The sequence below is a fragment of the Mus caroli genome, chromosome 19 (genome assembly GCF_900094665.2).
Source record: "Mus caroli chromosome 19, CAROLI_EIJ_v1.1, whole genome shotgun sequence".
NCBI classification, from domain to species: Eukaryota; Metazoa; Chordata; class Mammalia; order Rodentia; family Muridae; genus Mus; species Mus caroli.
The window spans coordinates 22,073,701-22,099,818 of record NC_034588.1 but is presented as its reverse complement, the minus strand read 5'-3'; the positions used below and the strand labels follow the sequence as shown (position 1 = coordinate 22,099,818).

The following is a 26,118-nucleotide window of genomic DNA, read 5'->3' as shown; positions in this document are numbered from 1 at the left end:
CTAACAGCAAAGTGCAGTTTGGCCCACGGGCAGAGGGCACGCCCCTAGAGCGTGCATCACACCCGGGGGGTGTGTCCCGCTCTATAAGGGGCGTGCCCACTGTGCGTGGGGGCGTATCTATCTCTGCGTAGGGGCGTGCCTCCCCCGGGAAGGCGTGTCTAGTTTGAATAGTGGCGAAGCTGGAGGGCGGGCTGGTTCCTCAGAGGCCTGCTCCGCGACGCGTGGTGGTGACGTCATCAGCCCCGCGCCGACTGAATCCTGTCGCGGAAACGCGACTGGCGGCAGCTCTTTAGTTCTGGAGTCACTGGGGTCCTGCTGGCGGCATGTTACCTGCTGTGAAAACTGTGGAGGCGGAAGAAGAGTACGCGGAGGATTGTCCTGAATTGGTCCCCATTGAGACCAAGAACCAAGAAGAGGAAAATCTTGACTTCATCACTAAGATTCCAGTCACAATTGTCACCGGGTACTTAGGTAATTAACGGGGGGCTGCCGTGTCTCCTCAGGCACCCGGGCCTCCTGGCCGAGGACGAATCTTCGAGGTAGGGGCTGGGGCCTCTCTCCTAGCATTTTCAAAGGTGGTTTTGAAACCCAGACTCGCCTTTTAATGTTATGGTCTCTTGATTAAGTTGTCTTACATTTGTGAAGCTCATCTCCCCTAAGTTTAGAGTAGAAATAATAAAAGTCATCTGAGTTTTCTCATTAAAAAAAAATAACAAAGCAAAACAAAGCCCAACGGTCTGTTGTTATTAAAGGATGCCCTGATCAAGAAAAAAGAAAGAAAGAAAGAAAGAAAGAAAGAAAGAAAGAAAGAAAGAAAGAAAACAAAGATGCCGACTGTAGATTGCCTGACACTTTGCTTAGTGGATTCCATTTCACAGGAACCAAACTCTTCCAGCCATTAGTGACAAGTATTTACTGTCCTAAACTGCGCCCTCCCCTTTTGAGGTTCGCTTGGAAAGCACTGTTAAGAGATTGATTTAGAGTAAGACCTTTGTTTTGGGAACTTTCCTAAGCTGGGGGTCTTGAGGGTGCACCCAGGGGGTGTGGTCCTTGGAAAACAGATTTGTGAACACGGTGCAGTTTTCTGAAGATCAGTTCATGTGCTTATTTTTTGTTGGAAATGTCTAGATATCCTTTAAAAGCATTACAGTTAACAGAAAGCAACAACAAGTAAGTGGCTGAAAATGTGGACAAATAAAAATTGTGGAAAAAATATGAATCAAGTGGTACTCTCATTCCTGTGTGTTGCAACAGACAAGCTGTATCTAAAGGGTGCACCCTTTAGATACAACAAAGAAATTGCCGGGCGGTGGTGGCGCATGCCTTTAATCCCAGCACTCGGGAGGCAGAGGCAGGTGGATTTCTGAGTTCGAGGCCAGCCTGGTCTACAGAGTGAGTTCCAGGACAGCCAGGGCTACACAGAGAAACCCTGTCTCGAAAAACAAAAACAAAACAAACAAACAAACAAACAAATCACTAGTGTCTCCACACCACCAGGTTTTGTTTGTTTGTTTGTTTTTTTCCCTTCTAGAGTCAGACCAAGGATAATCTAGATTTTACTTGGGCTTCATTTTTAGAAAGGAATAACGTTTTGGATTCAGACGCTATTCTATAGAATCAGAGCAAATTTCCTGGTCCAAAGAACATACTTCAGAGTTGGCCCTTGGCCTTTCTGCATTTGGCTTACTGATAGATGAAAGTGACAATACAGGTAATGGCCTGAAGCTCTGAGGTCAGGACTAACTCCAGCAACCCTTTGTTCCTGACTGAACCTAGGGGACAGCTTGCCTCCTGTGCCTTTTTTTAAATTTTGAAATACCGGGAACACTGTTCCACTAGCCTCGACATTTTCGTTCTTATTTTTCAACTTATTTCTCTGGCTTCCATCCTTCAGTTTCACTTCTGTATAGTTTTTAGTTTAATGTCTTACAGGCATTTCCATACTTAACATGTCCAACACTCTGGACGCTAATAACCTCTCAAATCCTGCTCCTGAGATTCCCAACCATCTGCAACACTAACAGTATTTCCTCCTAACTCTGGCTGTCCTGAGTCTCCCTGCTCCTTAATATATCTTTGTGCTAGCCCTACCTTTCACCACAAAGTGTAGCTTGATTGTCACATCCTTTAGTGGGTTCTACTTGGATGAAAACTTAAGTTCCTTAGTAGGAATTCAAGGACTTCTATGATCTGGTTCCTTCCTAACCCTCTAGCCTGTCAGATGGCCCAACACATTGAATTTACTTTACTTCTTAAAGGTTTCAACCTTCCTAATGCTGTAACTCTTTAATATAGTCCCTCATGTTCTGGTTAACATCCCCCCCCCATACACACACCATAAATTATTTTTGTTGCTACTTCATAACTAATTTTGCTAATGTTACAAATTATAATATAAATATCTGATATGTAAGATAGTCTTCAGTAACTCCTGAAAGTCATTTGACCCCACCAAAGGGGTCAGGACACAAAGGTTGAGAACCACTGTCTTATAGGTACTGCTTGGAATACTTCTCCCTGTAACTACTCTAGCTAGCTCGCCCTCTTAAGTTCTCCATAGCATTTTGTATGTCTCCTATTAAATGATCAACCTGCAACAAAATAACTTTCTAATTTGTTTCTAGGTCTTCCACCATCTTCTCCTACTTAACATTTTTAAGGTCCATGGAGGCAGAAACTTCAATTGGGTGCATGCTAGCTACTTTTGAATGAATGTGAATTATACTACAATGTCTTTTTCTTCATAATGTGGTTAATTATTAAGCCCTAATAATTCTTCAGAGAAAATCTCTTATATCCATGGCTTTCAACTTTCCCATTGGCCTGTACATAATTATGTTCAAGGCCTCCTGTTTTAAAAATTTCCTCGTTGTTCTGTGTTCTTAGATCTGTCTCTCCTGCACGTGCACGTCACCCAGTTACGTTGAGCTTTCCAAAGTATCTTAAAGTGTCATCTCTTCAAAAACTTTTAAAATGAGTCTGACCTAAAGTATTGAAGATATTAGTACCTTGTTATTCCTTTACTATCTCCTGGTTATACCCTATGAAATTTGCAAATGTATTTTAATAGATGTGCAAACTATGTGTAAAAACATTTTAGCATTATTGCTTGTAACAGCGAAATATTGAGGAGAACCAAAATGGCTACCTACATAAAAGTGAATGATTTATTCCAATAATTGAACTGCTGTGCAGCTAAGGTATTGTTTAAAGGTATTTTTTTTTTTAAAAATGTATTTCATTATGAACTTGGGAATTTTTGGTTCACAAGATTGTTTTTCTTCTGCTTGAGATGAACAAACTAGGTTTGTTACGCCACCTGCTGGATAAAGTTAGTGTAGTCTTAGGAATTTCTCTACTGAATAGTCTTGTGTATACTTACTACCTCTGTACTCTGTTTCATAAAATCAGTGTTATAATAATAGACTTCTTGAGCATACTAAAAGTAGCTATATAGTCAGCCTGAATTTATAGCTAGTTTGTGGTTGTTGAAATAGGTTGAATAAGTTTAGAGAAATAACTATTCTTAAGAAAGCATCATGAAAGAAATCGACATTTTTTTTTAAATAGGTGACATTCCTTAGAAGTTATAATTCATTAAGTTTTTATTGAGTATAAAATTTAAACAACCTTTATTGCTGTATAAATTATGAAGATATTATTTTAGTCACATTAAGTTAGAAAACTGACTCAACTTGTAAGATTGTTTATAATTACTTACCTATATAAGTAATAATTTCAAAGTTTTCAAAGATTTTTTAAAAATTTCTTCTCTAAAGCCCTCTGTTCTGATTTTAAGTAAAGAAAAATGGCACATAAATTCTTAGAAACACTAAGATATTTTACATTTTTTGTTTCCTCAAAATTAGTCTTTGACCTTTATTGCTTTAATATATTTTATAGGTGCTGGAAAGACAACACTTCTGAACTACATTTTGACAGAACAACATAATAGGAAAATAGCAGTGATTTTAAATGAATTTGGAGAAGGTAAGTGAAGCTTAATAACTATTATGTTACGGAAATGTTTGGGACCCTTTATTTTACTGCTGGATTGATGCTCTGTACTTAAAGATAAGATTGGATGGTATTATGATATGAAGCCACTCTGAATAGTTTCAGAAACATAGGATTAATTTTTATTAATCTAGCCTGGAGTTTGTAGTGTAGTGGCAAAAGACAACAAGAGAGACCCTGCCTCCAGCAGGTGAGAACCAAACGCTAAAAGTTTGACCTCCACATATAGTCCATCTGCATCAAACATGACCACCCACACACACACATAGATAAGTAAAATATGTTTAAAGACAAATAAGTTAAATATGTTTAAAGAGATTGATTGATTGTGGTGCAGTGTTTCCTGTATGCCAAGGAAGTTCTGCTTCTCTGAGCTATGCTTTAAGGAAGGATTCTAATGGTGCTTTGCTAGCTTTTTATTAATTGATATTTTATTGTACACTGATTATGTTTACTTTTTATTTCTTACTGTTTTCTTTATTTTGTAGTTTTTATGGTTTTTGCCTTTTGCAACATCTCCTGAACTTTCTCTTTATTACTATTGTATGTAGCTTAGTATTATATAATTCTCTATCATCACCCAACTAAAACATGAAATGAAAATACATATTTTTTTGTTTTGTTTGCTCTTTAAAACTTTTCCCTGGCATTGGTACATTGTATGTAATGATCTAAAATCATTCTTATGATAAACATCTCATGTGTATTTACTTCCTAGGTAAACCTTACTATAAGACTTTTTTTATTTGACTCAAAGCTTAATTTTTAAATGGCTACATGATACTTTGGCCAAAAACCTTTGTGAGAATGAAGTCAAGTCTTACTGCATCTTTAGAATCCTGAACAATCTTATAACAGGAACTACCAATTTAATATGGAATTAAAAGAAAACAGTCTCATAAGAGAAGATAATGAATTTCTTGTAAGAAGAACAAAAAACCCAGTGTTTAAAACTATCTCAGTATATTTAGAAAGTTGACGGTAGATGAGATGAAAAATGTTTTCAGGGTAGTTCCTTTATTAAAAAATAGAACTGGGCAAGTGAGAGTCCTAAGGAGGATGGAGATATATTTTTCAGTTTTAGAATTGTCTTCCTAGGAACTTAAATTATTTAAGATTTTATAAATATATTTTATGTAAATAAGTGATTTTGCCTGCATGTATGTTTATATACCACATGAATGCCTGGTGACTATGGAGGTCACAAGATGGTTTTAGATCCTCTGGAACTAGAGTTATAGCCATGAGAACCATAATTGTTCTTAACCTCTGAGCCCCTTTTTCAGCCTCTATTCATTTAATTTTTAAAAAAATATTTTTATTTCTGTGTGTGTGTGTGTGTGTGCGCGCGCGCACGCGCACAGGCCCTTGGACCTTAAGTCCCCTGGAGCTGGAGTTATAGGTAGTTGTGAGCCATCCACTGTTCGATGTGGTTCTGGGAACTGAACTTTGGTGCTCTGCAAGAGCAGCCAATGCTCTGAACCATCTATGTGTTCAGCTCTTGTTTTTTACAGTCTTGAGATGAGGTCTCACTGATTTGCCTAGGCTGATGTGGAACTTGCTTTAGAACCCAGTTGTATCTTAAACTCCAGATCTTTTTGCCTCGGGCTCCTTAGTGTTGGGATTACAGGTGTATACCGTGCCTGGCTCTATTTAATGTTTATAGAAAGAAAAGTTAAAATCATCTGGCATGCCATAATTTAAATATTTACTGAATTAAATACTTACTTTGGGTTTGATTTTATTGTTGTTTGAAAGAAAAGGGACTCTGGCTTGCATCACAGAAGAGTCATCAGTATACTTCTTGACTTTTAACTTGCTAGTAAAATTTTAAGTTTTATTGATTGATTTAGAGTTATGAAAAAATACATGTTCTAAGCTATAGTTTCCGCATTATAATCTGCTGTTCAGAACTTCATTTCTGGAGGGCTGGAGAGATGGCTCAGAGGTTAAGAGCACCAACTGCTCTTCTAGAGGTCCTGAGTTCAATTCCCAGCAACCACATGGTGTCTCACAACCATCTGTAATGAAATCTGGTGCCCTCTTCTGACCTGTAGGCATACATGCAGGCCGAATGCTGTATACATAATAAATAAATAAACAAATAAACAAACAAACAAACAAATAAATAAATCTTTTTAAAAAAGTGAACTCTATTTCCGAATCCCCTCCTCTGGGTTTGTTGCTGTTGTTGTTTTGGCTAGTGAACATAATACAAAAACTGCCTGTTTGTATTTTCAGGGAGCGCAGTAGAGAAATCCTTAGCTGTCAGTCAAGGTGGAGAACTCTATGAAGAATGGCTGGAACTTAGAAATGGTTGCCTCTGCTGTTCAGTCAAGTAAGGACTGGGTTTACTTTGTGCCTGTTGGCTGACTTAAGATGTCTGCTGATTATATTTCCAGCTTCGATTTTCCTTTATAGATTTAATTGAATTTACTTATAGCTTATACCATTGTATTTTTGGGTAGGATATACATTTATTAGATTGTATCTTCTTTGTTCCTTGCTATTTTCTATTCTAATGTTTTTATTCTTTCACTGAATTTTTAAAAAATATTTTCAGTGTCTTATTTCATACATAAAGAAAGATTATTCTGAGTTTAATGCATCCTCAGTCTATTTCCAAGTATTTAAATCTCTTTTTTTTTTCTTAAAATTTTTATTTTTATGTGTATTACCATTCTATCTACATGTATGCCTGTGCACCACATTCATACATGGAGCCCACAGAGAAAAGAGAGAGTGCTGACTGCCTTGGAATTAGAGTTACAGACAGTTGTAAGCCACCTATGGGTGGTATGAATTTAACTCTGTTCCATGGAAGATCAGCAGTTGCTCTTACCCACAGAGCCATCTCTCCAGCCTCTACGTATCCAACCATTTTAAAATAAAAATAAATGATTATCATAAGAGAGAATAGCCATGGCCTGGGAGATGTCTCTGTGGGTAAAGTGCTTCCCACACGAGCTTGAGGATCTAAGTGTGAAACCCTAGTACCAACATGGAAAGCCAGGGGTTGTAGTGTGATTTACCCAGGGCTGGGTAGGCTGGGACTGGTAGCTCTCTGGAGCTCCCTGGCCTGGCATGGAGGAATAGCTGATTGATTAGCTCCAGGTTCAAGTGAGAGACCTTGTCAGAAAAAAATAAGGTAGGAAGACATTGAGAAAGATACCCAAGTTTGGTATCTGTCCTCCATGTGCATATGTGCATATGCACGCCACCACACTTGCTGATACATACAAACACATAACAAAGAAGTAACAACCAGCCAAGGCTGATGGCACAGACTTGTAATCTGAGCTACTTGAGAGCTAATAGGAGGATTGCAAATTCAAGGCTTACCTGGGCTACCAAGTGAGTCAGAGCTAGCCTGGGGAGCTTAGTGAGATCCTATAACAAAACAGAAAAGTAAAAAGAAGACTGGGAATGTAGCTAAGTAGTAGCTTGCTTGCTTAGTGTGTGTGTGGCCCAGTGTTCAAGTCCTAGTATAACACAGAAGCAGAGGAAGAACACTTTGTCACAGCATAAGTTTCCATGCGCAGTGTCTATTTAGTTTACTAAGCTGCCATCAGTCCTAGAAGAGTACCTGACATACAATGACAACTCAGATAAATCATTTGATAAAATAAACTCTTGGATAAATTATCAACATGTGCTATTGATTTTTCTATACAGTAATGAATTAAGTTTCTCCCTTGTTATTTGTGATCTTAGATGTTTGACACGGAGTCAAACTTTTTGGAAAGAGGAAGTAGTTATAAAGTCTTTTTTAACCAAAAGGCAACACATTCAATATTTGCCCTTACTTTTGGTATTATAAAAATAAAAAACAGGTAATGAAAGCCTCTAATATCAGCGTTTGGGAGGTGGAAGCAGGAGATTGAAAGTTCTAGGCCAGATTGAGTTGCATAGTTAGATGCTGTCTTTTTTTTTTTTTTAAAGAAATTACATTGTATCTTAATTCAGTGGTATACAGTTACATTCCTTTCATTTCAACTTAGTCACTTTCCTTATTGAACTACTCTAGATAATAAATTTTATTATTTATACTGGTTTTCTTTTATAAAGCTGTAAAATAAATAATGACTTTTGTTAGGTAGCATACTTTGCTTTTTTTTTAATAAAGTATTAACTTAATACATATCATTCTTGTCTGTATTTGTACCTATTTTCTTTTTGTTTAATATTAGACATTTTATTAGAATTTAAATTTGTGTGTACTTGAGAATATTTTTGTGTTGTATTGTTGACTACATTTTAAATTGCTTTTAGATTTTAAAATGTTCAGGTGATCAGTTATTACTATGTTTTTGGTATTTTCCAGGGACAGTGGCCTTAGAGCTATAGAGAATCTGATGCAAAAGAAGGGCAAGTTTGACTACATACTCTTAGAGACCACTGGGCTAGCAGATCCTGGTAAGAGATGACATTACTAGACACCAACATACACTTCTTTGAGACCTTAGAGAAATATTTGAACTAGTGTTTTTTGCATATGTTTGTGTGGAGTGTATCCATGTGTGTGCATGTTCAAATGTGTGTGGGCTCATGTGTGTGCATGTTCAAATGTGTGTGGGCTCACATGTGTGCCTATTCATGTAGGGACACATCTTCTGTTCTAATACTAATGAGACCAGTTTTCCATAGGGAATTTTATTTTGGTCTTTTAACTACTCTAATTTTCTTCTTAAAATTATATCAATTTGTTTATATACTTTTTTAGAAGGGAAGTTGGCTAGAAGGGATGAGGAGGGGAAGAGGAAGATAGAAAATGAGTGGCTATGAATAAATGAGAATGAATATGAATTTGTGTGCTGTGGTGTTAAATGTGGAGTTCAGAGGACAGCCTTCAGGACTCAGCTCTCTTTATCCACCATGCTGGTTGGCTCCTTTCTCGCTCCATGTGGGTCCTGGAACTTGAACTGAAGGTATCAGGTTTGGCAGTGGGCACCCTTGCCTGCTCAGCCATCTCACTGGCTTCTAATTTTTTTTTTTTTAACTGTTTTTGAGTGTCTTGCACATACAGGTGTGTGCTCTGGCCCTAAGCTATGCCCTGTGCCCTTAGCCAGTTTTAATGGTTCTGATTTATCATTTGCAGCTACATATACTCTGATAAACCTTTGTTATCCTTATGCCAGTCATCCCCCACATACTTATTTATCTGTTCATTATTATTGTAAATGAATTTATTGGTTAAGTGATGATGTGCTACAAAGCCTCTTTTTATATTATTCTACTCTTTCCTTGTGCTCAAGCTTGTTTTGGTATTGTATTGCTTTCAAGTTCTTTGCTATGAAGAGTTACCTCAAAATTTTATTTGATGTCTAAGATTATGTTTCCTTGAAGAACGAATCCCTTGCCATTTGTCCCATTAAATCCCTCTATTCCTTTCCCTTCCTGACATTGATCTGTATTGGTTTTCCTCTGCTGTATCACATATATGCATTTGTGCCTGATGTGGCAAGGTCAGAGGACTTTCCTTTACCTGTGTGCATTGATGGGGAATTCCTCTTAATAACTTCTGTATCTTACCCAAACATGTTTTCTTGAGCATGTTTGAAAGCTGGATATTACTGGGACATGTGAAGAGGGAAGCTATGGAAATTGGTGACCAGACAGACAGATGAGATAAAATGGCTATTAGTTTCTGCCTTCAAATATCTAGTATGGCTTTCTTGGATGTGTTCCATTCACCTAGTACTACATAGTCAATTCTTGCTACTGTCGGGGGATGGCTAGACTTACTTCAGAACTCTCATTCCTTTTGCTCTCAGTTCTACAAAGCAAATTCCCCCAACTATAGAAGTGATTTAAAAAAATTTATTCTTGAAATCTTTGTTGTTATCATTGACTTTTTTCCTTTATTACTTTCCAGTTAGTTCTATTTCTTGCCTTTTGAAGAGTTGTTTCTGTTAAAGTAGTAGGATTTTGTAAACTATTCTTGCATATCTTCTTTTTGGGGGTGGGAATTGAGTTAGGGAAAGACCACAGTAACTCACTGTCTTATCGTTCTGTTGCTGTAAGGAGACACTTTGACCACAGCTACTCTTACAAAGGAAAGTGCTTAACTGGGGCTTGGTCACAGTTTCAGAGGTTTAGTCCATTATCCTTATGGTGGGGAGCATGGCAGCCCAGGGGCAGATATGGCAGTTGAGGGTTCTACATCTAGATCCAAAAGCAGCTGGAAGGACTTGGCTTGAGTTTTTGAAACCCCATAGGTCATCCCCTGTGACATACTCCTTCAACAAGGCCACACCTACTCCAACAAGACTACACTTCCTGATCCCTGTTAAGTAACACCATTTGCTAATGACCAAGCATTCAATTATATGAGTCTTTGGGGGCTATTCTTATTCAAACTACTACCGCAATCCCATAGAAACTTTGACTATTACTCTTCTAAATTTATGGTTAGAAAACTGATCTTTTCTTATTATTTGCTTGTTCTAATATAATTTTGACATGTAAATTTTTTTTAAAGATTTATTTATTATATGTAAGTACACTGTAGCTGTCTTCAGACACTCCAGAAGAGGGCGCCAGATCTCGTTACAGATGGTTGTGAGCCACCATGTGGTTGCTGGGATTTGAACTCTGGACCTTCGGAAGAGCAGTCGGGTGCTCTTACCCACTGAGCCATCTCACCAGCCCGACATGTAAATTTTTTTAAAAAATTTTGTTCAATCAGGTTTTGAAGAAGGGAGATTCTGTAATGTAGTTCAGAATTTCTCAGGCTTGACACAAATAATATTTTAGATTGTCCAGTTATCTTCTGTGAGAGGTGTGTCTTAGTTAGGGTTTTACTGCTGTGAAAAGACACCGTGACCAAGGCAACTCTTATAAGGAGAATATGTAATTGGCGCTGGCTTACAGGTTCTGAGGTTCAGTTCATTATCCTCAAGGTGGGAACATGGCAGCATTGAGGCAGGCATGGTACAGGAGGAGCTGAGAGTTCTACGTCTTCATCTGAAGGCTGCTAGTAGAAGAGAGACTTCCAGGCAGCTAGGATGAGGGTCTTAAAGCCCATGCCCACAGTGACACACCTACTCCCACAGGGCCACACCTTCTAATAGTGACATTTCCTTGGCCAAGCATATACAAACCATCACAGGGTGCTATCTTGAGCATTATAGACTGTTTAACAGCATCCCTAGCTTCTACCTACTAGATGCCAGTAGCATATTCCTAGAAGCAACTGAAATTATCTTCAGACATTACCCAGAATTCCCTGGGGAGAAGAATCTCATACTCCATTCCATCATCTTCGCTACTTCTAAGCACTTAAGCTGGTTCTTGTGCATCCTGTAAGGATTGTATTACATGAAAATAATGTGTAGAATAAAAGCTATAATACAAATTTACAGTTCATCTTGGTAAGAATTAAGACTTAAAGCTATTGACTTGAATTAGCATCAGTGAGTTTTTAAAGTTAAAAAACTATATTAACACCTATTCATTTGGCTAAGTGAAGAAATGAATAATTTTTTGTATCAGTGTTTAGTGTCATGATGCCGTAGATTTACTCTCTTCTCCTTTATTAATCAAAACCATGTTTTTAACCAAGAAAGTGGAAATAATTCTTATTGGCAATTCAGTTGTTTCTCACTTAGGAGATTGACACTCTCCAGTTCTTAGCTAAATAATTGTCATGGTAAAGTAATTTCCTGGAAGAGGACAGACATTGATTCTGCTCCTGTTACTCACAAATCCTATTTCAGTCAAATTGGAAAACTATTAAGTTTTTGGGAAAAAATCAATAGGTATCAGGAAACCATTAGATCTTGTGGCCCTTGCTATATCTTGCATGAGTAATCACTGTAAACAGCTGACAGGTGTTTCACTGTTGACACAGAGTGATGCTTAGGGGAGCCACATCTTGTCAGAGGAGGGAGACAGCTGTAGACAGTGCAATGAGATCAGTTCTCCTCGTTTGCCCCTGTGCTCATTCTTCTAGACAGCACCATCACTAACGGGGATGGTAATGCTTGGAAAAATCACATACTTTCCCTTGCTGTCAGTTTCCTTTTTCTGTAGTGTAGCTCACTAATCAGGATGTGTGGTTTTGTGATAAACCAGCTTCTGTCAAAAATAAGTTTGAATTTTTTTCTTAAAAATTATTTTCTAAGAATAATAATTTTATATCCAGCACCAAGTAAATATATGATGATGAATGATTACCACCAGAGAACTTGTAATTTTTCTTGTTCTTTTCTTTTATAAAGATTACAAGTGAAATTTATTGTGACTTTTGGGAAATCACTTTTGCAAGTGATTTTTGGAATTAATGTATTTTATTTGCTTTTCCTTGGGAGGGATTTATTATTTGTGAACTATATGATAATCATATTCAGAAAGTGAGAAAAAAAAGTCCTGTGTGTCCTCAGCTATTGTGTCTAAATTGTTGCACAGTATTGATGAGTAAATTATTTTGGCATCAATAAGAACATTCTGTTTGATGAGGGTTAAGAGTTTACTGTTTAGAAACAGGGAGAGGAGTAGGATGACTGCACATCTTGAATCGTCCTCACATTGCAGTTCCCATGAGAAGACTGAAGCATAGGTTTAGTTTGTGTGTGTTTAACAGCAGTTGCTGAAAATTAAGACAATTTGAAGAAATACTTTACTTACTGAATATTATTATACTATGTATTTTCAGGTGCAGTGGCTTCTATGTTTTGGGTTGATGCTGAGTTAGGGAGTGATATTTATCTTGATGGTAAGTTAAAACAATTTCTTTTAAAGTAATATTTTATGGTTGGTTGTATTTTGTTTATATTGTAGTTTTAATTCCCATACCATTGTTCTTTTCCAATTGTTTAGTTTTTGATGAATCAAGTTTTGTTCATAGGGATTCTAAAGTCCTAGAAAGTGATAATACCAGATGGTTAGCTATTGATATCATCTCTGACTAAGGACTTCCACTGAGGCTTTCCTTTCAAATTACTCCGCAGACTGCCTGTGTCCTCTGTTGCCATGGTGTGCTTAGTTAGTATAATGCTAGAGCTTTGTAGGTAGTCAGGAAGACAATGGGAAGAATGATCTTTCACTCTCTGCTTTCATTTTTCCTTGAAAATAAGAATTAAGAATGCTTCTAAACACACATACGCTTCTTAACTCTTGTCAGTCTGTAAAAATTTATAAGCCTGATAGTACTTTCTTAGTGTGGCAACTATATTCACGTTCTCCCTTCTTTTTAAACCAATCATGCAGACTATAGGATAGGAATCATTGAAGCTGTGTTTCATTGAGAAGTACTATAGATAGCATGTAGCTTGTTGTGTTTCATAGACATCAGATTCTGCTGTTATTTTTAAAAACGATTTGACTTATATTCTGAAATTGCTGAGCTAATTGATCTTTTGAGAACTTAGGTACTTGGTATGATGCTTTGTTTTTGTGAGCTAGGTGTATTAGCAGAGGGCAGGAATCTGATATCCTAAGATGGCTCAGATTCTTTAAACAATTTATTTAGAAAAGCTTCATTTTGACTGTGAAAATAAAAACAACATGCCTTATATACTTTTTCTTACTTTACTATGTATTATGGAATTTGTCTTAGTTTGGATTTGAAACACCAAAGAATTTTTTTTTGTTGACTTAATTTAAAATTTTTATTTTATAAATTTTCTAGTTTCTTAGCAACAGAGCTAGTCAATATTTGAAACATATTTGCTTATTCCTGAGGTTGAGTTAAATTGCCACACTGATTAGAGAAAAAATATTTTATGGAATAACATTTGTGAACTGAAATATGTTTTAGTTTTTCAAGTATAGTTGCATAATACTGATAACTTTAAAAAATGACTAATATGTTTATTTCTTTATAGGTATCATAACCGTTGTAGATTCAAAATATGGATTAAAAGTAAGTTGAGCAAATATAACTTGCTAATTGTCAAGGAGTAGGAATAAGGGGTTGGTTGTATTGTTTTCTGTTTCTTAAGAAAAATCTTTTTCAAGATGCACTTTGTATGTGCCTTTATTATTATTATTATTGTTGTTATTATTGTGTGCTTTTAAACTTAGTATTTATTTTAGTCTGGGTGTTATTTTAGGTTGGGTGTTGTGATAAAAATTGGAGTTACTATGGTATTTTATAAGGTTATATAGGATAAAATTTGGATACGTGTTATTCTCACTAGACTCCATTCCCATTATTGGATTTTATAGAAAAAAAACCTAGCCTAATAAAATATATGAGATCTTAGTTTTTGTTATAAACTGTTAGGAAACACAAACTACATTAGTTTTTCTTAAAGTACTGATTTATTTAATTTTGAAGTATTCTGTGAATACTTTAGCTAACTGCTGAGGTCTTTAAGGTTTGTCTCAGTTTATAAAATGAACTACGATCTTAACAGCTTATTACTGCTTAAAATAAATAGCATTTCCCAGGTTTTCAAGTGAACTGAGAAAGTTTTTAAAGAAACAAATGCTACAAAAGGCTTTGGAGAGTAAGCTTGCCTCTGTCCTAGCATCAGCCCTCCAGCCTATCTGGGCATATGGATTGGGAACAAACTCGTAATTTCATACAGGCTGGGTATGATTGCATACACCTTTTGTCTCAGAAATTGGGAGGTAGAGACAGGCAGATGTCAGTGAGTTAGAGGACAGCTTGATCTACGTAGTGAATTCTAGGCCTGCCAGTGCTGTGTAGTAAGAACCTGTCTCAGAAAACAAACAAAATTTCTTGGGAGTATAAACTCAGTGTTTAAATGTTAGTTTAATATTTTACCCCTTGATGTATCTAAATTTAATTTCTATGTTGGTCTTTCTTCATTAATCTTCAATAAAATTATGTTTTAGGAAAATTTATCAGGCCTGTCCAAATGGCTACAAGTCTATGTTACTGGCTCTTCCTACCCTCATTCTTCGTACCCTAATTTGACATATTTGAATCCTGTTCTAGAGTTTAGAATTTAAATTTATGAGTAGATTAGGGATAAAAGGAAGATTGCAAATATAGTTTTGGTCAGAAAAATTCTAAAGGCTGTGTGTGTGTGTGTGTGTGTGTGTGTGTGTGTGTGTGTGTGTTCGAAGGATCTACTCTTTAGCTCATGCAGTCTTGAATTTGGTATGGAATCCAGTCTGTTCTGAAACTCATATTCCTCCTCCTTAGATCTGTGTGCTGGGATTATAGCTGAGGGTCACCACAGTTTGCTTAATGAGGTTTTGTTTTTTTGTTTTTTTGTTTTGTTTTTAAAGATAAGTTATAAGTCACCGTAATGACTGGTTTCAAAACTTTTTTTTTTTAATGTGAATGGAAATAGTAAAAAGAAAGCACCAGAAAATTTCAAATTCTTTGTTTTGAATATATTTTTTAGTCATGTTTGAATTAATTTCCTCTCTAAGTTGATTCACAAATTTGGGGTACATAAGATAGCAGCCAGAACATTTTATTTGCTTTTTTTTGTATACATTTAACATGCTATATCCAAAGTCAAACTCTAGCATTTTATGCTTATAGAAATAGTTTTATACCTATAGTTAGATATAGAGAGGAATTAAATAGAATCTTTTACTGGCATGATAAAGATCCCCCAAACAAAGCAATGTTCTGAATAATACAAATGTAGTATATGTTTAACCCCTTGCCACCTTGATAAAACCTCTTAAATTATTAAATCAATATACCTACACAAAACTGACATACTGTCAGGATAATGGAAACTTTAGATTTTCCAAGTCATATGTCAGATAAATAACTTTGCCTTTATATAAAGAATTTGCCAACTTGTCCAATTCCTCTGGTTGCAAAGCTTGACCTCAGTAGCTGCTTGTGATTCAAAGAATTCTGAGGCAGTACAAGTAATGACAGTTGGATAATGGGCAGCAATTTAAGGGTGTCATGCTTCACAGAGCCAGCCCATCACAAGTAAAGCTGAGAAATGGTACCCTGTGGCCAGCCAGCCAAATTGAAACTGAAGTGGTAATTGATATCATAGCCTATCACTCTAATGGGATTGTCACCCATTGATCTGAAATATTCATTTTTTAATCATGGCCAAAGAATTGGACTTAAAATGACAGCTCTCTATTCTCAAGGCTTGACATCTAGGCATTGACATTGTTCTTTTTAGTTCTACAAATGTGACAGCATTTAATGCAATAGAATCAATGAATGAAGTTTACACATAAAAGGTCAAGTAAGAGGTTTCTTTTTGAGTCTTCTGTTGTATTGCACAAGAGGTTGAAATAATTCAGTCAGAAAACAGTTTGGGTTGGAAAAGGCCAGGAAAATAAGTAGATTGACATTAAGCAATAATTTTTTTTTTCAAAGCTGAAACCACATTAGATCACTAACCAGTCTTTGTAAAGAACAAAAACAAAACAAAACAAAACAAAATACATGCTGCTATTTCTCTCCTTTTTCTTTGTCTGATGTCTGACATCTTTGACATTGGATTTGTTTCTACTGTGGCCAGCACAGTTCCTTCTCAGATAATGAATTTTTAGACCATTTTGATTTATTTTCTTTGGTCTTGCTTTTTTTCTTGTTTTCTGCAGGAAAGCACTCCTGGAGCTCTTCTTGAAGTTGTGACTATAGTAATAATTTATTTTGAATAATTTCTTTGTGTCCCTCAGCTTTGTTGAGCCATAACTCACAAATAAAAATCGTATAGATTTAAGGCATACAATTTACTACCCTGATCTGTCTGTGTATATGTTGTGCAAACATTGTGGAACAATCAAGTGTTAACCTTGTCCACCCACTGACGTAGTTGCTAGTTTTTGCCAGTTTAGAGGGTGTGATAACTGCAGATTCCTAGTATTCCCTCCCATAATCCTAATTATAGTTGCCCTGCTGAATTAGCTTTCCAGAATAAGTTTCCAGAGTTCATTCCTCCTGAGAAACTAGGACTTGTATCCGTTGACCGTCACCTCACATCTTTTGTTGTTACTGCTTTTGCTGTAGGTCACACTGTGAGTTTGAACCTTTAATTTTTGAATATGTTGGTTTGTTGGGTTCATTAGTACCAAAATTAATATTGCCATTTTTTAAACATAACAAAAGCTACAGTCTCTAGCAGAGATGAGGACTTCTTTGGAGATTGGTATCTTTTTTTTTAATTTTATAAAACTTTTAAATTGTATGCCTGTATATGTAGAGTAGAACATCAGAATTTACATTTTTGTTCTTATTTTATAAATTGAAGTCTGACTATTGACCAAATAACCTTTGAGTGGCAAGCAGAGTTTTGGTCTTCTTGCTAAGCCTGGCTTGGGAAGTAGGGATTTCGTAAGGAACCTGTAGTGCTGATACTCAGAAAATAAGTGTTAGTATACATTTATTACTTTTTATGTTTAGAAAGCTTTCATATGTGCATAGGCAAGGCATTTATCTATGATTGTCACGTGTATTTGTAATCAAGTTGTATACATTGGCAGACTTTTATTTGTGGAGGTTTTAAGTTATGTTGTATTAATATTTCCTAAAGGTAATCAAGTCTTGGTCTGTGCCGTTCAGCTCTAGATGAACTTTTATCTTGAATAAATGTCTCAAACCTTTGTAAGTTGCTTTGTGAATCTGCCAGGTTTCTTAATTACATTTAAGACTAATTTTAAAGTCATTTTAATACCTTTTTTATATGTTACAAGGAACAGTCAGATACACCAATTGATATGCATGCAGATGAAGCTTCCAATAGAGCATCTTGAAAAATATTTTAGTTTTAAAGAATGTTGAATAGGATCATGCAGAGGCAGATGGCATTTTTTTAGTAGATAGACTGCTCAGTGGAAAGAGATGTGTTGCCACATATTGGATAGCTTTTTTTCAATAACAAAATTCCTGTGTTTATGTCAACAAATGGGACTGTTAGCTACAAATCATTCATGGACTGCTCCAGGGCCTGCTGATAGCTTTAGTCTCTAAATGCAGAGAATATCATGCTGAATGGATTTGTTAATAGTGAGAAGCCACGAATAATTATGAAAGCATGAATATTAAATTTGGCCTTTTGGGCATGGAGTAAGTTATTGATGATACATTATACTCTGTGTTCTGTGAGCTTTGTAACTGGGAAGTGAGTATGTGGTTGAATTTATAAAATTGTATTAAGGGGGCTGGAGAGATGGCTCAGTGGGTAAGAGCACCCGACTGCTCTTCCGAAGGTCCGGAGTTCAAATCTCAGCAACCACATGGTGGCTCACAACCATCCATAATGAGATCTGACGCCCTCTTCTGGTGTGTCTGAAAACAGCTACAGTATACTTACATATAATAAATAAATAAATCTTTTAAAAAAAAGAAAAAGAAATTAAAATTGTGTTAAAAAAATGAAATGACTATGTCATGGTCATGACTTTGGTTTTGTCACACCTAAGTAGTATTTGTTAAACTTTTAGAAGGAAAAAAAGTTGCCTCTATAATCTTAACCAAGTCTATTGAATAATCATCAGTGTGTCTTACATTCGAAGCTATGATAGTTACCTCCCCATGAATTGTACAACTAGAGTGATAAATATGATGGAACTTGTAGGTAATTCTACATATGCTCTTATGCAACAATTAAGTAATATTCTCTATAAAACTGGTTGTACATGGCATATAAAGCTTTTAAAAAGATCTTAAATAGTGTTCACTTTACTTCTATCAAGCGTGCTTTTAGTAAAAAATAGTCTGGTGGTAATATGTAAAAGTACATATATATATATATGTGGGTGTGTATATGTGTGTGTGTATATATAGTCATAATGCCTAAACGAGTTAAAATGTTGCAAAAATTAAATAAGTATATATAAAGGTCCATTAAAATGTGAAGTGTTAATATAATCTAGTTGTCTATCGCCCTCAGTAGCCAGATTTTTCTTGTGATCGGGAGTCTCTGTTGAAAGTCATGTGGTTGAAAACATGAATTTGCAAAAGACAACTTCTGGTAACCCTTTTATGCTGGCATAGATGACTTCAGGATATAACTAGTATTGAGAGAGGGGTTGCTTTCAGAGGGGAAAAGGTGAATGGCCTTCTAAATCAGTTCTGTGTAGCCACTAACTAAACCAAAAGTCTTCTGTGAATTTGTATTTAGTAATAGAACTTAAAGTCTCATTAAGACAAGAAAGGAAGCTTTAAAATAAAGTCCTTTGTGTTGATAGTAGAGTTTTGTATTGTATTATAGTAATTCTTTTAAATTTTGTTTTGTTCAGCATTTAACTGAAGAAAAACCTGATGGCCTTGTCAATGAAGCTACTAGGTATTCATATTTAAAGCTTATATTAATTACCAACCTGTTAGAAAATAGAAGTAACATAAAAACAAACGGAAAAAAGAAGAAAGATAGTTAAGGCAAATCTGTTTCCTTTTCCTTCCACACATTATTGGACCCTCATGGACCCATGACTAGCATTTTATTTAAGCCATTTATATTGTGGGATAAAATGAATGGTAGACATAGGACTTGCCTGATCTTTATGAATTTAGAAGAGTCTAACATTTAGAAGCGTTTTGTTCTCATGCCCCTTTGGAATTGAAGATTGTTAATTTGCTTCCTTAAAAACTGCCTCTTGCACATTTCATTGACCTGCTTTCTTTTGAAAGTGTGAGCAGTGTTATTTCTTATGTGCTATACAAAGAGTTGAAGGTTAATTAGCAGAGTAACTGAATAGAGTAATTCTGCCAGTCTCCTTCAGACAAAAAGAATTAGAAATATTTGTATTGGGGTAAGTAGCAGGACTTTATCTATGAATGTGACCATTAGGTTTTTTCATTTATGAAATTGGGAATTCAGAACATAGATATGTATAATGTGGTCATAGCATATGATTTGGAACCTGGGCTTGAAACCCAAGTTCCAGTAGTCTATTGCTGGGCTGAATTGTATGAACTTCAGTTTTTCCCTTTTTGAACAATGGGTATAATTTCTGCTTCCTGTAGCTATCATGAAATTTTACAGAAAACGTGTGATTAAGTAGTAGCTGTTGTTATTTAAAAAAAAAAAAAAAACTGCCTCACTTCCCACTGTTACTCAGTACAGAGGAACAATTACTGAAATACTTGTGACTTGGTACTTAAAACAGTGTTAAGTACTTTTAAGTTCTCTTTTGTTTTGTTTGTAGACTTACAAGTATTTAAAGTACTTTCCTTACCCTAGGTATATCTTCACTAATGGGATGAAGGTTTTCAAACCAAATATGCTGCTGGGCTTAGGAGTGAGGCCTCCTGAGATAGGAAAGAAGCAGTGAGGACAAATGGTTTCTTGTTATCTTGAGGTTTATTGAATTCAATTTATTATTGAAAATATTATTGAATTCTTCTGTTGTCCTTCCTAAATTTTTTGTTATTGTACAAATGTGATTTAAATTAAAATGAATTTAAGTATGATTGTAACTTTTTTTCACCAAAATAGTTATTGTAGAAAATATACATAAAGCAAATAGAAAATATCAGAAAATGTAACGTTCATAAAGAGTAAATTTAAAGATTTGGAGATGTGTGCATTCTGTTTTTAGCCACATAAGATTACTACACAGAAGTAGGGTTGTGATATAAATTCTGTAGTTTTTTGTTTTTTCAATTTTGCTCATGTTTTTTTATTTTATTTCTAATCCTGTAAAAGAACAGATTAGAAAATAGTAGTCCAGTGGTTAGAATTTCCTGAAAGTAGTTTTTTAAAGCAAACTACTTAATGTTAAGTGAATTTTATATTTCTTTGAAAATTATGATAAATTTTATAATTTTTTTATCAACTAGGCTGTCCTTATTCCCATCATAGTAGTACTAAATTTTATGGTTTTCTTTAACATATATATACACACAGACAGTCAGACAGACACACAGAGACACAGACACACACACTTGTGAACTGAAAATTATTCTCTGATCTAAAACTCTGGAGGCTTATCTTTATAGGATCAATAAATAATACTTTTTGGATGAGCTTACAAAGTAATGTATGGAATTCTTCTGTAGAGTGAGTAGGTTGGGAGTAAACTGAACCCAAGCTAGTTATTAATTGAAATGTTGGCTTAAATATATTGTTTCTATGGTTTTGTGAGTTCTTAACATTTTTTTTCTGACACTTGTCCTTTGCTCTTTTAGGCAAGTTGCTTTGGCAGACATGATTCTAATCAATAAAACAGACTTGGTTTCAGAAGAGGAGCTAAACAACTTAAGAACAACTATCAGGTACAGTGCACTTGACTGTTGTAGTTCGAAAGCCAGAAGAAAGAATATTTGATGTTTATACCACTAAGAGATGATAAATTTGGAGAAGCTAGGCCTGTTTACTGAAGTGCAGTAGTTTGTACAAACTGAAATGTCACATGACCTCCATTATTACATATAGCTCTTACATGCCAATTAAAAATAAAGCTATTTTCAGTTTTAGTGAACAGTGGAAATTATAAGTATGTTAAATGCCTTCAAATATAAAATTTAACATGTAAAATATTTTAAACCATGCGTATTGCTCTATAGGAATATAAGATAAGGTCCACGGTTGACTTGCTTCAAGGATCATAAAGGAATCACATGTATAGTTCTTGGCTAATTGACTGTTAAATAGAAATGTATAAAATAATTCACCAGCTCTTGCAAAACATAATTCAGATTTTTTTGGCTGATATTCTGGGTCCACTGACTCTCCTTATGAGTTTCCATTTCCTGTCTGTCTTTGACTCTTTCCTAAGGGCAAGCCTCCTTAACTCTCTAAGACAGTTAATTTACTTCTTCATCTATGTGTCTTACCAGCTCCCAACTACTATTTTCTCACTTACCAGTTTCTGAGTCTATCCCTCCTTTATAATATATAATATTATGTATTTTCATCTGCAGACCCTATTTTCCCTTTTCTTCCCATTCCTTAATGAAATCTTGCTCATGTTGTGTCAGTTCCCTGTAAACCCTTCTTGATTTTAATGGTTTCCTTAGTTATCAACTGTCCTTTGTCTTTGCTTTATGTCTTCATTGCCTATGTATAAGGGTAATCAAAATAGACTAATATGAATGATACTATGTTATTAATAAATAATCAAACAGCCATCTTGCTGGCTGTTTTGGAGATTCTCATTCCTTTTGAAGCCAAAGGTGAACTTTTCAAATGAGAGTAAAGTCCAAAGATTGTGTTTTGAGTTATTTTGTAATACTTAAACTAGGCAATGCCTTATATTTCAGTAGCTTTTCTTATTGGTCACTTTTAGTCACAATAGAGCTTTTTATAATGAATTAGCATTACCACATTTAATGTCATTTCTGTTGGCCTCACATGTTGACTGTAGTACCACTAATTTATATAGTACATGGTATAAAACTGAATCAAAAATGCATAACTTATTAAGTCATTTCTAATGATTATGATTGCAAGAGAAAGAAATTCATACTTTCCCTCTATATTTTTTCTTGTTTTAATAATAGTATCCTTAGATTTTGCTATGAAAAGCACTTTCTCATATAGAAGGCAGATAATACTGCATAATGCTTAGGAATATGGGGGTTGAAGTCTGCTTTGGTAGTAATTCTTGATCTGTTTCTTCCTGTTCTGAGGAGGTTTATTTAAGCTTCTTGAATATCATCTGCAAAACAAGAATAAAACCGATCTTAGGAGTTTCCTTTAAGAACTCATGAGACTTGTGAACTTGTTCGTGAGCTTTGCACTCCCTGACAGTGAGTGCTTCCTGAGCTCTTACAATGGAGATTTGTTTCTCTGAATTGAAAATTAGTGCTCTTGTTAGTAGTAGTTAGTAGTTAGTTAGTAGTTAGTTAGTCGTCCAAAAATGAGGCTTACCTCAGAATTATTTTATACAGAAAGAACCCATGAGAACATATTGAACCATCAGCATATATTTTGGACATGTGTCTGTAAAGAAAAGAGAATTAATAAGACAAAAACATATAGGTGTTAAAGATGTTTAAAGGAATTAAAGTAATTTTTTGTGGCATACAAAGGGAAACTTTTTTTTTTATTTGGTGTTTTGTGTTCACCATTTCTACAATGAATATGTATAGAATTTGGCTGTCTTGTAAAAGTTTTGAGTATACAAGAACATTAAGAATCCCTGCTTCTTATGGACCCCCCCCCCACTTTTTGGCAATGCTGGGGTGAAACAGTGGTTTTGTGCATGCTAACTAAGCCTATACCACTGAACCAAGTTCTGTGCAAGGACTGTACCACTGAGCCATAGCCTTATCCTTTTCCTAAACTGAAAGACCTCTTCCTTTCTTTCTTCTTTTTTTTTTTTTTGTTTTTTGTAGTAATAAGTTTTCTCGAATGCACATAGATTGTGCCAGATTTGTGGTTTGAAGAAAAAGAATTCTAAGCCATTAACAAAAAAAAAAAGCAAAACAAAAGAAACAAACAAAAAACCAGAACAAAACAAAAGGTGGGGTGGGGGAGAGAAAGAAAAGATATTTACTTTTTGTTTTAGGAATAATTTTTGTATGCTTTTTAAAAAATTACCACTTTTTAAATCTCTTTCTTTTGCTTTTTATTTCAGATCAATAAATGGACTGGGAAAAGTTTTAGAAACTCAGAGATCAAGGTACTTTTTAAAGTTGCTGTTAGAAATGGAGGTGTGTGTCAGTTGTGAGATTGTTGCCTACTATGCACAAGGCCCTGAATTTGACTATAGTACTGCATAAATTATAGAATGCACATGCCTGTAATCTCAGCACTTTGGATATAGAGGCAGAGGCAGGAGTTCAAGGTCATCCTTGATTATTTAGAAAGTTCAAGGACAGCCTGGCCTACATGCCATTGTGGGGAGGGAGGAAGAAAAAAATCTATTACTAATACCAACAACAAATAAATTAGCCTTTAGTTAAGAATAGACACTAGAAATTAGAAAGTACAGGCTGGGAGGCAGAGGCAGGTGGATTTCTGAGTTAAAGCCCAGTCTTGTCTACAGAGCGAGTTTCAGGGTAGCCAGAAACAGTGTCTCAGAAAATAAGTAACTTAACTGTGCTATACGAAGGATATAGACACATTAAAGTAATACCTAAATATCGTCTGAATGCTCTTTACAAATTAGTTTGCCATACTTAGTTCCTTTGTTAGCAACTACACAACTATGATACATAAATCCAGAAAAGCATGTTAATTTAAGGCCTTTAAATAGGTTTTTAATACTTTAAAACCTTATTTTTGAAAAAAAAACTGTAATAAGAATACATGAAATTATTATGTTTAAATTATTAATGCATCCCTTTATATATTTTACAACTTTTATAGCTTCCTCTTACCTATAGTTCTGTTCATAAAGATATGCATAATCTTCTAAAATATTTTTACTCTCTTGAAAAAACAACAACATACCCTCTGTGAACTGTTCTTTTATAGATTGAACTGGTTTTGTTGTTATTGTTGAATGGTGATGATTTCAGAAAACTTCGGTGTAGGGATATTTTGTTAAGTTCATGTTGGGGACACGAATGGCTTAGTAGCCAATAGACTCAGACTCACAGCTGGCAGCTTAGTGCCACCCAGCCTCTAGCTGAAAGAGTTTTCCATTGTCAAATGCAGAGAGGTCTTAGCTGAGTGGGTTGTCTGCAATGACAAAGATTAGAGGTGCTGACAGACTGCCAGAAGTGTGAGGTGGTAACAGCAGCAGCTGCTCTGAGTGTGGATGCAGCTGGAGAATGAATTTGGTATGTGTTTGCAGGAGCCACAGATGCCTTTAATGTGAGCCTGCTACAGGCATTATACAAGTTCCAGTTCCATTGTTGAAACCTGATAAGTCTAACACATACTCCAAGCCATTGCTCAGTCTTCATTCCTATCACAGTCTACATTTGTTTTCTCCTTGATTTTCTTTCTTTTATAAATAACAGACAACTCCATAACACTTAAATTAGCTTTTGAGAATCATATCTATCAGTAACTGTAGTTCTGTTGTGACAGCATGTCTTTAGTTTGTATTTTCTTTGTTTCCACTTTGAAATTATCCATGTTATAACTAAAGGTTCCTCTTGATTAGCTTATATATTGTTTATTTGACCATTTCCAACATTTGCTCTCTTACAGGACTACTAATCGTACTTGTTGCTTAAGGATTAAGGAGGGTGCAAATGAAGAAAATCTTTATCTTTCTTTCTTTCTTTCTTTCTTTTTTTAAGATTTATTTATTTATTATATGTAAGTACACTGCAGCTGTCTTCAGACACACCAGAAGAGGGAGTCAGATCTCCTTACGGATGGTTGTGAGCCACCATGTGGTTGCTGGAACTTGAACTCAGGACCTTCAGAAGAGCAGTCGGGTGCTCTTACCCGCTGAGCCATCTCATCGGCCCTTATCTTCTCTTTCTTAAGTATCTGCTGTTGGCAGATACTTAAGAAAGAGAAGATACTTAATCTGAGACTCTGAACTCATGTCCTTGCTGGGAACTTGGGAGTTGAATTAGAGACCTTTTCCATGAAGATCAGATATCTGTAGTAGTCTTACTATTGGATCATGAATCTTATATTATGTAATTTCCCAAATTCCTAAAGACATACAAACAACAACTTGGGCCTTTCAGTTTAGAAACAAGATTTATTTCTTAGCAGAATAATTGGAATCATTATTTTTAACATTTTAATCCCATTAGTATTTTAAAGTTGGCAAAGTGAACGTGCTATAAGCAAAGGCTCACCTTGACTTTGTAAAATAGTAAGAATCATGTGAGGTGTTATCTTACTGGCAAGGTTTAATTGGATTGGCAAGCAAATACAATTTCTATGGGACTTTGTAGACATTGAAAGTAGGAGGGAAAGTTAGAAGGTGTGGGGAATTGCAGGCTTGTCTCCAGTTGAGCTGAGGTCTGAACCCCGAAGTCATAATTCACCTACATGACTCAGTAGGCGTTCCCTCATGCTCCTGGAACTCTGGCTCCTGCCTAAGTTAGCGCCCCCCACAGCCCCCACAAGAGAAATATGGCTAGAAGTCATGTAGGCAATGGCCCAAGCTTCTGACCTTCAGGCTAAACTCCTCCCCAGTTACCTAGCAACAGTAAAGACCATAAAAAGGGCTGTTCAGCCCCACCTTGCCCCCTGACTTGTCTCTCTCACTCCTTTGTTCTCTTACCTCTCACTTCTCTCTCCTCTTTCCTTTCTCTTTGTCTTCTCCTCTCCTCTCTCCTCTCCTTTCTTCCTCTAACTCTCTTTCTCTCTGGCCTTTTCTCTCTCTCTC

At 35.6% G+C, this 26,118-nt stretch overlaps 1 protein-coding gene and 1 non-coding gene across 3 annotated transcripts in view; both read left to right on the top strand.

Annotated features, from left to right (window-relative positions):
- Positions 1-238: 238 nt before the first annotated feature.
- The window catches only part of LOC110285366 (COBW domain-containing protein 1), a 41,650-nt gene continuing 15,770 nt past the window's right edge, over positions 239-26,118 (top strand). Inside the window, exons 1-9 of one of the 2 annotated variants that reach the window (XM_021151459.2) lie at positions 239-539; positions 3,904-3,990; positions 6,259-6,355; positions 8,342-8,433; positions 12,674-12,733; positions 13,845-13,882; positions 19,165-19,211; positions 21,056-21,142; positions 23,449-23,493. In XM_021151459.2, coding sequence (XP_021007118.1) covers positions 8,373-8,433; positions 12,674-12,733; positions 13,845-13,882; positions 19,165-19,211; positions 21,056-21,142; positions 23,449-23,493 — 338 coding nt within the window. In that variant the 5' untranslated portion in view covers positions 239-539; positions 3,904-3,990; positions 6,259-6,355; positions 8,342-8,372. The remainder of the gene's footprint in view (positions 540-3,903; positions 3,991-6,258; positions 6,356-8,341; positions 8,434-12,673; positions 12,734-13,844; positions 13,883-19,164; positions 19,212-21,055; positions 21,143-23,448; positions 23,494-26,118) is intronic. The other variant, XM_021151458.1, reaches the window with a different exon arrangement.
- On the top strand, positions 19,522-19,653 carry LOC115030053. The gene has a single exon (XR_003835644.1). It is a non-coding gene; the product is annotated as a small nucleolar RNA SNORA19 (small nucleolar RNA).